General features: G+C 32.9%; 1 protein-coding gene across 2 annotated transcripts in view; it reads left to right on the forward strand.

The window, feature by feature from the left end:
• The first annotated feature begins 5,380 nt into the window (after positions 1–5,380).
• Positions 5,381–12,996, forward strand: part of LOC120217063 (laccase-14-like) — a 44,888-nt gene continuing 37,272 nt past the window's right edge. Inside the window, exons 1-5 of one of the 2 annotated variants that reach the window (XM_039214287.1) lie at positions 5,381–5,494; positions 5,583–5,734; positions 5,817–6,037; positions 6,126–6,236; positions 6,324–6,678. In XM_039214287.1, coding sequence (XP_039070218.1) covers positions 5,396–5,494; positions 5,583–5,734; positions 5,817–6,037; positions 6,126–6,236; positions 6,324–6,622 — 882 coding nt within the window. In that variant the 5' untranslated portion in view covers positions 5,381–5,395 and the 3' untranslated portion in view covers positions 6,623–6,678. Of the gene's footprint in view, positions 5,495–5,582; positions 5,735–5,816; positions 6,038–6,125; positions 6,237–6,323; positions 6,679–12,996 lie in introns of those variants that run through there. The other variant, XM_039214286.1, reaches the window with a different exon arrangement.

Genomic DNA, 12,996 nt, shown 5'->3' on the forward strand with positions numbered 1-12,996 from the left:
ATATCTAACTTAAATTGTAACAACTTTTAACAAAAAGTATGAGTTTAAAACACATGATTAATCGGATGATCATGAATGATCATTTATAGAGGAAAAAGAAAAGCTTGTGCTCCTCAAGTTTCTCACTTGGAAAATATAAAAAAAAATCTTCTGAGATGTATGTATAAAAAAGTAAATTGAATTTTATTTTTCAGTCAAAAACTTACACGTCACACGTCTTATTCCAGGTAAGCATAGGAAGTCATATATATACACGTATGGCTATTTCAATATTAAATAATGGCTCCGACAAAGCTAGGTTTTTTTTTAGCGTCAAATTTTAGTACCTAAATCTTGTGGATTATACGTTACAGCTAATCAGAAAATGCAAACACAATCCATGTTTATAATAATATTTCGTTATTTTTGTTTTCAAATTGTCATAGTTTTTCTCTTGGAAAACGTACAACGTTTGTTATTTGGGATGTTGGCTGGGTTGGAACGACGGCTATTGGAAAAATTGAAGTTTTAAATTTTTTTATATTTTTATTGGTTATTAAATTTTGCATCTTTAAATTTTATAATCTTACACCTTCTAAAATTTTTAATATAATTATTAAGTTTATACTCCATGACATAAATTTTTATGTCAGTCCTAACTCCTTAACTAATACATTAGTAAATTCAATCTCCTTACTTTAAAAACTTAAACAAAAATGTGAAATGACTAATATAAACTATAAGCATCTGTTGTAATAGGTCAAATATTGACCCCCAAAATATTACCTGTTCCGTTTGTCCTCAACCCTAACAAGTTTAGAGAGTTGTTAGTGTAATAAGAATGGCGATTTGATCGCAATGTTGTAGGGTTGTTCTTATTTAAAAAAAAATAGATAAGTCGGGTCAGATTTTAAAAAGTGTAGTGTCAGTTTAAATTAAGTTTGAATTTAAAGTTCTAATCTAATTCGAGACAATAATGCAATTTTTTTTCTATATCATTTTTTTTATTTTTTTCAATCATATCCTTATTTTACAAAATAAAAATGACAATTTGTATATTCTGAGTTAAGTTTCAATCCTTAAAATCGAATCTGATCAATGTCCAGTAAAAAAGTATAATACTTAAATTGAGTTTGATTTATCAAAAATTTGATGTGACCCAATCCATTGTCACATGTAACTAATATTTTCTAAGTCTCGACATTTTTCACAACAATCAAATACTACTAAACTGTGGAAAATGTGTAAATGTAACTAATAATATCATATATTATTCGGAAGTTTACCAACTAAAGCAATTGCATTTGTATGACTCGTGGCATTGCATGGACCCGAATTAGGTAACAAAGAATTTTAGCGAAAAGAGATGCCAAACCAGTTAGTTTGTTTGAACCACAGATTCAAGCAACTATGGATAAAACAAATATTTTCAAACAGAGATGATGGTTGTCTCTTTGAAAGTTGTAACTTGAGAGATCCTCGGCCAGCCATGTGCGACTTTGCGGATCTTCTAAACGCGTTCTCTAGAAATGATGCAACCCTCCTTCCATTTTGTTTCTTACAATCCGAGAAAATGAGTTACACCACGATGCAATTAATGAACTGATCCAAGCTGGTTAGGTATAAGGTTGTAAATGAGACGAGACAGATCGCGAGCTACTCGAGATCGACTCGATCAAAGCTCGATAAATACTCGGATCGAATGAACTCGACTCGAGCTCAAGCTCGACTCGAGTTCTTAACGAGCCGAAACGAGCTACTTGATATTCGACTCGAAAAGCTCGTGAGCAGCTCGAAAATATAATATATTAAGATTTTATTTTTTTTTAAAAATAAATTATTAATAATATTAATATTTATGTATTGATTTTTTTTAAAATACATTAAGATTTCATGTATTTAAGGTTCATGTTCAAGTTAAGTTTAAGAATTTCTTTTTCATTTCGAACCTTTTTTAGTTGCTCACGAGCTTCAGTACAGAACTTCGAGTTCGAGTCGAACTTGAAAATTTTAAGCTCGCGAGTTTTCGAGTCAAGTCGAGCTCAGCAATACTCGAGCTCGACTCGGCTCGTTTACACCCCTAGTTAGGTAGCCATCAATGTTTGAATTTCCCCACAATTTTAGCCATGATTAACTTCAAATATTAGATAATTGTTCAATCTACAAATGAATTTAAGATGTGTCATTTTATGCAAACATGTCCAAGTTCATACTCTTCTCTAGGATTGAATATAATCATCTATTGCTTTCTAAAGGTTGACATTTGACAATCGTGGTATTTTAAATGGTGACCCCTTTGACTCTACATTTTGAGTGTAACCGTCCAGAAACATTTGACAAAGATAGCATCTTTCTCTCTCTTATTCTGTAAACCACTTTTGCTTGTTTCAATTTTTATGTCAATCTTTTCATAATTTTTAGATATTTACTATTAAGTATATGAAAAATATATATTTATGATTGTAAATAATAAGACAAGCCTTAATAAAAGCTTAAGAATTGTTGTTCATCGTTGTTAGGTTGGAAAATACTTTTTTAAATTACTATAGAAAAGTTATGTGAAAGGTGTGGTTTAAAGGCATCAAATGTTTCTAAACACCGACTTGAAATTTAAGTTGGTCTCCTTTTTTAAAAGATTTTAATTAAAATTTTCAACTACCAAAACTGTTTTGAAAATTTTTGCGTTAATATGCTCATCTACTTGAGCATTGTTAGAATAAATTTGACGAATAATATAATTAAAATACATAGATAAGATTTTAAACAAGTATGCATATATTTTACAGACAATTTAGATATGCCACATTAAAAAAAATAATGCCATTAAGTGTTTAATAAAATTATTTTTTAACACATTATATTCAAGGTGCCATGTCGTATATGAGAGTAGTGTTTAAATTTTAATATATATGTTTTAAATCTATTTTTAGGTCGGATCTAAATTGATATCTGTTTAAACAAATGATTAAATTGATATAAAACTTCATTAAAATGGGGTTTTTTTTGTTTACAAAATGGGAAAGAAACTTTTTCTCTGTCTCTTGAATCCATTGAATTATTTTATCCGAGGTTCTGTGATTTTGTGAAAACCTCGGGGTAATGTTCTCGCGCGTTTCGCAAGGGTGTCAGTTATTGTCAATCTTTATATAATTTTATGTATCTAACATTATATTAAAAATTGTATTCATTAAAATGACATTAATAAGTCTAAAGATCAACTTGTAATCTAAACCAAACCAAGATTGAACACTAATTTTAATCATACCGTTACATCCATTCTCATGATAACAGTAACTACAAACTAACAGGACTGGCACCAATATTTTTAACATGTACCTAATCTCGTACTCACAAGTAACCACTAATGAATATTAGGGTCCGTTTGTTTCACGTAAAACGTTTTCCGAAAAATATTTTTCCCATTTTTCAGTGTTTGATTAGAGGAAAATTGGGTTAGTCAACGTAAAACATTTCCTGATCAACATAATTTCCTTTGTATTTTATAGAAAATAACTTACAGTCTGATTTTCCGTAAGTCATTTTCTGAACTTTTCACTTTAAAGAATAAACACTCAAAATAATTTTATTTTATGAATTTAATATTAATAAAACATTTTAATATCATTTTAATCAAAATATTAATTATTAAAATATTTAAATATATTTTACTAATATTTCTAATAATATAATATTATATTTTTAATATTATAATAAAATTATCAATTATATTATAATAATATAAAATAAGATAAGATATTATATTATATTTTTATTTTAATAATATATAATAAATTATTAATAAAATTTATATTATTTATTAATTTCATATAATTAATACTATTAAATTATTAATAGTGAATAATATTATTTATATATTTGATATTAATATAATAATCTAATAATATTATAATAATGATATTTAAAATATACTAATTAATATTTTTAAAATATAATATAACACTATTACTTTAATAAATAATTAATATAATTTATAATATTTTTATTTCAATAAAATATACCAATATTAATATTTTTATTAATAAAATTATAAAAATAATATTTTAATAATAAATAAATTATTTTAAAATTTTAAAATTAATAATATTAAGTTTTATGATAAATAATATTATTTATTGTATTTAATATTTGTAATAAATAAATTTTAAAAAATTCATCAACTAGTGGAAAAAGGGTTTAAACAACATCTTTCAAACATCGTAAAACGCTTTTTAGAAAATATTTTTCAGAAAAATGTAATTTATTTTACGGAAATTTCAGTGAAACAAACGGACCCTTAGTTTCATCTTTTAATAGAAATCAAACTCGAAATGGAACTTGACATCACAGAAGATGAGGTTGTTACGATATGTGCTAATGGTGTGATTGGTTCACGAAATGTAAGATTACCGGTGGTAATAGGATTACCGGTGGGAATAAGATTACTGGGAATGTTACATTGTTGTGTTTGGTTCGTTTAGCAGGAATGTAAGATTACAGTATTTGATTAAAGGAATAAAATATTATTGGAATGTATATTTAACCAAACCGTCCTTATTATAGATTTGTTTTTTTAACAAGTTGAATTCTACAATAATTAATTTATATATTTTCTTTAAAAATTTTAAATTCATAAAATTTATATAATTTTTTTATAAAATTGAAAAGATAAATAGGTTTAATGAAATGGTAAAATTTTATTTTAACCCTAAACTTCATATAAAATTCTAATTATGAACTTTTTTTTGTAAATATAAAATAGTTTAAGGATAAATTTGTAATTTAACCTTCGTAGAAATTTTTTTATTCAACAGAAGAATAATATTTTTGAAAAAAAAAATTAGGGCATTTTAATCCAAAAACACCGAAAATATAACAATACCTAAGCGAATGGGAGAATCACATTCCCCATAATAAATCCTAAAAAATCACTGTTAAAAATAACTTATTACTTTGGTTGGAAATGTTTGCAATCCACACAGGGGAATCACACCCCATTCCCTCGATAATCCAAGATAAACTGAACCAAACCACCCTAAGTGTCATCGTCATTCTTCCATGTGGCGAATGAAAATGTCATTTTGCATGCTAACTTGTCTTAGCTTCACAAGCAACCTTCATTTTCAAGGGCAGATTAGGTAGGATAACGGATCTACTAAAATATTTGGTCCACTTTGACTTTGTTTGTCTTCCGGTTTACGCGTCTGGAAGCTTTTCAATTTTCTATTGCAAATAGTTTGACCTCTGATTATGGCTTTCAGAAACTTCGGTTTCTTTTGAGTCAATAATTTCACCTGCTTACCAGAAGGACTTTTTCCAAACGGTTGTTTTTTAATTAATATTTAAGAAATCGATCAAAATACCATAAGATTACAAATACAGGGAAGAACGGAAGAACACAGATTCATAGAGGAAAAAAATGGGTTTCGAGAAGCAAGGGCTGATGTGGTTAACAGGGCTTTTGTTTCTTAATATTCTTGTGTTATCCATGGCTGATGACCACCATTACGAATTCTTTGTAAGTAGTTTTTTGCATCTGTTGTGCAATAAGTGTTAGTGTTAGATTTTGATTGTTTGTTTGTTCTTTCTTATTTCTGTTGAATTAGTTGCAAGAATCACATATTACAAAGCTGTGTAGCACGAAGAACATCTTGACCGTAAATGGCAGCTTCCCAGGGCCTGAGATTAGGGTTCGTAGAGGGGACACAGTTTTTGTCAATGTCCACAATCAAGCAAACAGCTCTGTTTCCATCACTTGGTAAGATAATATTCAACGTTTACACAGTTTTCGTCAGCTTTGACGAGTTCATGATGAATCAAATATATGTGTGTTTTTGCAGGGAGGGCATTGAGGATTCAAATAATGGTTCAAACCAATTAATCCAGCCAGGCAGAAACTTCACCTACCAGATCGAATTAGACGACGAGATAGGCACTCTATGGTGGCACGCTACCAATGCATGGGCTAGCGCCACCGTCCACGGCGCCTTTGTAGTTTTACCAGCAGCCAACGAGGACTATCCTTTCCCTGCACCTGATTCTGATCAAACAATTATAATCGGTGCATATTGTTAGTTGTTTCCTTCACATATTTTGAAAGTAAAACATGCCTGAATCTCAACGCTTCTTCTGCCAATTTCTAATTTCAGGAGAATGGTTCAGGCAAGAGTTAACCGAAGCCAATCAAACCACGGCTGCTGCCCAACCCGATGCTTACACAATCAATGGACACCCAGGAGAAACAAATAGATGCGGTAACGGTATGTATGCACAATTGTTTTACGCTTCTTATGCATGTTTTCTTGTAATAATCCGACAACTTTGATAATTGTTTTTGAATGTTGCAGAGACAACTTTTGAGTATCAAGTAGATTACCAGGGGCTTTACATTGTTCGCATAATAAATGCTGTTAATGAAACAATGGAGTTTGGTGTCGCATCCCACAGTCTCACCATTATTGGACAAAGAGGGGCTTATAGCAGACGTTCCTTTACAAATTCCCTAACCCTGGCCCCACACCAAGTGATTGATGTTTTGTTCTGCGCAAACCAAAATGTAGGCCATTATTACATCACTGCTCGACCTTCCTCCGACACCACACGCTCTACCACAGGAATTCTACGATATACCACCACTAGTACTTAATTTTAGTTTTCCACTTTCCAATGTTAAGGGGTTTGATTAATATGGCTGATGTTAAAATAAGTGATTCGCTATGAAATAATTTGTTGTCCGATCGATGTTTGTTTTTTGAACAAGGTGTTTTTAATGTTGTAATTGGAAGTTTTTCTATTAACCGACGTACAATATTATTTATTTTAGGTTAAAATTAACTAAAATAAAGTTTCAATCAAAATATAATTGAAATTTTATAGTTTTATTTATCTGTGGGTCGGATCAGGTAAGACAATGGTTCAGTGCAAGAAAAGATTATGTGTAGGCTGGGATTTGGTCTAATCGATTTTTTACTGGTTCGGTTAGGCTGGTTTCATCAATCCAAGTAAGTCATGTTAGCCTTTTGGAATATTGGTTCGGTTCAAAAAATAACCTAACTGATTGTTTACCCTGACCATATTAAAAAGCTTATTTTAAGCTACTAAAAGTACAATATTCTGACCACGTGATTGTAATGTGGAACTTGGAATATTCGAGGTATAAACTGAAGTAGAAAAAAAAAACACTAAATGATGTCTATTTAAACTAAAGGATTGGCATTGTAGGGGATTAAAACCAAAGGTTGGTGTGCATTGTGTGTTGAATAATTCTATAGAATGTCAGATTTGAGGTTGAATGCTGCAAGTGTTAGGTTTTTGTTTCGAAAGTCACGATTAAGTAAATCGATGATAATTAAGGATATATGAGATTTCAGATTGATAGATTGTCTGTTCGATATCTAGGGGCGTCTTTTTTAACTAGGAAACTCTCGAAGAAGGATTGTGCTCCTCTAATTGCTAAGATTCAAGATAAGCTCGGTCGTTGGGAGAATAAACATCTAAGCTATGATGAACGGTTCCGACTTGTTAAAGCGGTTTTGTTAAGCATTAAGAACTACTGGTGTAGACAGCTCGTTCTTCCTAAAGCTATCATTGGGAGGATTGAATAACTTTTTTTTTATAAGAAGGTATGCCTCGTTAAAAATGCCCTTCTTACCAGGGAATGCCTTGATAGCATAAGGAAAAAAGAGTGCCTAAAGATTCTACTGAAATTTCATACAAAAACTCAAGGACCAACGATACAGACAGAACCTGCATATCCAACAAAAACAACCCTCTTAACCCCACTATAACCCAATGCATGACACAAGATCATGAGTCATGACCAACCGATAACAACCGACATAAGACCATCTTAATTAACCTACTCCTTGCTTTGCTAAGGAATCTGCTTCCTTGTTACAAGCTCTGGGAATATGGCATAGAATTACATTATTTGTAAGAATAAGTTTCGCAATATCACTGACCACGCTCGAAAAACACGTAGGACAATTGCTTGGATCAAAACCCAATTCACCGTCAGCTTACTGTCACATTCAACTATAAGACGAGGTAAGGAATCAAAGGGAGGGGTGAAAAATAGATCTAAATTGAATTTCAATGCAAGCAACTCCGTAAGTACAGGAGGGCTCTGGCCAATTCGTTCTATGAAAGAGCCGATGATCGTCCCATCCTCATTCTTGAATAATCCCCCAATACCTCCAGCTACCCCATTCAAAGGCATAGTTCTATCCACATTTAACTTAATGCACCCCGCAGGGGGAACTTTCCAGGAAACAACATTACAAGAATTACTCCTGACCGAGATTTTGTCTGTCAGAGGTGGGTTGGCGATAATGTCTTCCAAAGACAGAGACATGTTATACATCTTTTCCTTGAACCAAGAAGTCAAGCAGAATTTTACTAAGAAACTTAATTGTAGGAAAGCCATTCGACCATTGTCGAAGACTATATCGTTCCTGAATAACCATACAAACCACAAAATATTAAATGAGACGATATGTTAAACATAAAACGATGGTGTAAAGAAGCTAACCTCATGCCAGAATTAAATGAAGGATATCAAATCCTTATGGAATATAACAAAGATGTTCTAAAGTTTAGCGAACATCATCTATAGGCGCCAAGACGCCTTGCAGAAAAACAGAAGGTGGGAGACAGTTTTCGAATGGGTACCCATAGAGGGGACAGGAAACATCCGAAATCAATGAGACACCTCTTGTAGCAAGCTTCATTCTCACTGAAATCCTGTTAAGGCATACCAACCATACGAAACACTTTACTTTAGGTGGAACTGTATTCTTCCAAACTAATATTTTCAATTCGAATTCAACACTCCTAGTTTTGTAAAGAGACTTCTTGAAGAAACTGACAGAATAACTCCCGTCCCCCGAACCTGACCAACAAACCCAGTCTTTGTTTAAGACATTCGACCTGAATTCTCTAAGCGTAGAGGAGAAATCAATGCATTGGCTATGTTCCCAATCAAAAGGTTGTTACGTAGGTTCACATTCCAGGACCAGCAGGATTCAATTTTAACTCTCATAACTGCTATACACCCATCTTTAATAGATGTAAGAGAGTAAATACGAGGATATTTCAACTTTAATGGGATATAATAACCCCGTCAAAAGACTATACTTCATGTCTTTTTACTTAGGTTATTGATTTTTAAAAGCTCATTTCATTGCATATAGTTACATTTAGGTCCATGTAGTTGCATAAGGTGATAATGTTTTGATGTAACATTTTTATCATGAAATTGGTGTTGTTTAAGGGGAAAAGTCGTGTTTTGATGATGATGTTTAAGTAGCTGAAGCCGAATGAGAATTGGAGAAATGTTGATGATGTTCAGGAAGCTGAAGCCGAATGAGAATTGGAGAACTATTGAAGCTGAAGGAGAGTTGAAGAAATGCTACAACATTGACCTGAATCCTCAGAGGGAGGGAGGGAGGGAGGGAGGGGGAGAGGGAGGGAGGGAGGGAGGGAGGGAAGGGGAGAGGGAGAGGGAGGGAGAAGGAGAGTGAGAGAGAGGGAGAGAAAGGGGGAGAGAGGGGGAGAGAGAGAGAGCGGAGAGGGAGAGAGATGGGGGAGAGAGAGAGAAGGGGAGAGAGAGTGTGGGAGTGAGAGAGAGGGAGAGAGAGGGGGGGGGAGAGAGAGAGGTGGAAAGAGAGAGAGGGAGAGAGTGAGAGAAAGGGAGAGGGAGGGAGGGAAGGAGAGAGAGAGAGGGAGGGAGAGGGGGAGAGGGAGGGAGAGAGAGATAGGGGGAGGGAGGGAGGGAGGGAGAGAGAGAGGGAGGGAGGGAGGGAGAAAGAGAGAGAGATGGAGGGAGAGATGGGGAGAAAGAGAGAGGGAGAGGGAGAGAGAGAGAGGGAGAGAGGGGGGGAGGGAGGGAGAGAGAGGGAGGGGGAGGGTGGGAGAGGGAGAGGGAGGGGGAGAGTTACTGCCCTCAATTTAAATCAACGGGGTAATTAGTAATTTTAACTTTTCTTTTGGATTTATGGTTTTCACTAAACCAATGTCTCTAACAAAAATAAAATACAAATTCAAAGAAATATTCATCATTAAAATTACAGTTACACAATGAACCTGAAAATTCCATAAACTCTAAATGAATTTAAGATTTAAACACTAGATGATAGAACAAAATGCTTTATAAATATGCCTATTTATAGTACTAATTTAGGATTAATTTGGTGTTTAACTTTCTAAATTTTCATGAACTCTCAAATAATGGTGTTTATAACAAATAGGAAAGATGATGAAAGATGTTAGTCTAATTTCCCCTTATCAAACCGTGGGTTATGGACAAAACCCTCTAAGAAGGATTTTCTTTATTTTAATGAATTTTCATTCAAAATATATAATTTACTAATATTAGCTAGGAATTAAACATTTTAGCATTAGAATATAAAAGGATGGCACCTGAGTAGTCATTCATCAAAATTCAGTATGAATAGAACAACCTTAGTAATAAATGATTAATTGTTTTTTCTTGAGGTTTTAGATTCGAGCGACAATAATGACACAGTGTAAGCGTTCAATGATTAAGAGTTATCTTCAACATATATTATCTTATATTTATCTCATATTAATTAAAAAAATCAAAATCCATAGGTTTAATGGTCTAATCATGATAAAAATCCTTCCATTTTCTCCTTGCGTTCACTTAAGCATAAAAACTTATAATGTTCACACTTTAGTCTCCAGACTCGTAATCATCTGTCAATATTATGGCATTAAAGACCATCTTTATGTCATACACAGTATTTGCTTCAATTATTTGACAATTATTTGTTATTATCCACAATATTGACTTCCATTAGGCGCGAAAGATTTACAATCCAAAATAATTGACCTAACATTAGGTTGTAAATCATTATGGTGCGTCATAAATTGTCGGGATGGACTTAGAGGGCATGGCGCAGTTGACCTCTTAAAATTTTAAAATTAATATATATTTTAATTTTTTATTATATATTTTTTATTAAAAATATGTTTTTGTCTCTTAAAATTTTATAAATTTAATTTCGTCCCCTGAAATTTTATAAGTTCAAGTTCGTTTCTTTTAACATAAAATCATACGTCCGTCCTCTAGGTTGTACAAAACTTTTAGGAAAAAAGATACAAAATGGTCCTATTACATTTTAATACCATTTGACAATTAAAAATTATAAAATAATACATTGATTATAGGGTATTACTTTATTGAGTCTCATGACTATTAAAAGTTATAAAATGATCATACGATTATTCAGATGTTTCAAATTCATGTTTTTCTATTCAAAAATTAATGTCAATCTGAGTTGAACGTTAACTTCATGATATGATAAATATGATCCCAAAATCTCAAATGATTATCATATCTTAGTCAACAAGTTAACGTCCAACTTAGACTATCATCACTTTTAACAAAAAAGGACGAACTTAGAACATGTGAATAGTCGGAGGGTCATTTTATAACTTTTAAAAGTCAACATAATCAATAAAGTAACGCCGCTGGTCACAGTCACCTTAGCCGACCATCAACAACACATCAAGTCAATCAAAATAGGGCAATAATGATTTATTGTTTTCTTTGAGGTTCTGGATTCGAGCGCCAATAATGACAGGGTGTGAGTACTCAACGTCAAATGATTTAGAGTTATATTTGAACATATATTACCTTATATTTGGCAAAACTCACGACATAATGCATTCAAAAAAAATATTTTACGAGATGATGCACTGGCCAGATTAATTGCTCGAATGGGGTAAATTCTACAGTGACAGCATAGGTCGCCATGCACGCCCGGCGTCCTATAAGGTCGCCATGCACGCCCGGCGTCCATCATTCTTTTCCCTCTGCTTTGGTTCTTTGCCCGCTGTTGCTCGTTGATGCTGTTTTGGTGCTATGCATGGGCCATGCACGAGGCATGGGATAGGTCGCGCTGCGCTTTGTTCACGTGGTCTGATCTCGGCAAACCTCTGCATGGGCTATGCACCAAGGATCGGTTCATGCATGGGGCACTCGGGGCGACCAAGGATCGGTTCTATCGTAGGTTGCCATGGCCGGCGACATGGTAGGTCACCATGGAGTCTCGACATGGTAGGTCGCCATGGAGTCCCGGCGACATGGTAGGTCGCGAGTCCGGCGACGACATGGTAGGTCGCCATGGAGTCCCGGCGACATGGTAGGTCGCCATGGAGTCCCAGCGACATGGTAGGGGAGATTCCTGCATCGCAACCAAGCTTTAACCCTATCACTCATGCATGCGTTGCATCCATAGCTAGCTGGGAGATTCCTGAATCCGTAGTTGCATGCGTTGCATCCATAGCTGTATGATTGCAGCGTTAATTTAGCTGTTAAATGCAGCAAATATTGTTGTTCAATTGAAAACTTTCAATGCTCAATAGTTATACGATTCAATCCTAATATTATTTTATTCAATAGTCAAATTTTAATGACTCTGTACAACGATTTTTTGCTTTATATAAATGATATGGGGTTCAGGGTAGAAGCAGAACCAGAACCAGGAGCATAAGCATAAGCACATATAAACTTTGCCGAGAGAAAGAAAAGGAAGAAGAAGAAAATAAGATAAAGGATCAAACATAGTTTGTGAGGTAATTTTTTATTGTTTAATTTAGTTTATTATATGAAATTATTAGTTTGTTAGTTTAGGGTTTAGGGTAAAACTAAAATCTAGTTAATTAGTTTGTTAGTATAAATTATTAGTTTGTTAGTTTAAGTTATATATTATATTATATATAAAAATTAGTTAATTAGTTTATTAGTTTAAGTTATTAAATATAAAAAAATATTAATTAATTTGTTAGTGTCTTTAAACATATATTATATTGTTCATTGAAGTTGAAGTTATATTATAAAAAATTAATTAGTGCTTAATTAGTGTGTTATTTTAACTAAGTTATATTATAATAAAGAAATAGTTTATTAGTTTAAGTTATATTATAATATATTAGATTATATAAAATTAATTTGTGGGAGCTATTTCTGTTTAAATAAATTAAACGGTTTACACA

This window comes from Hibiscus syriacus, unplaced genomic scaffold (assembly GCF_006381635.1).
Source record: "Hibiscus syriacus cultivar Baekdansim isolate YM2019G1 unplaced genomic scaffold, ASM638163v2 tig00110177_pilon, whole genome shotgun sequence".
NCBI classification, from domain to species: domain Eukaryota; kingdom Viridiplantae; phylum Streptophyta; class Magnoliopsida; order Malvales; family Malvaceae; genus Hibiscus; species Hibiscus syriacus.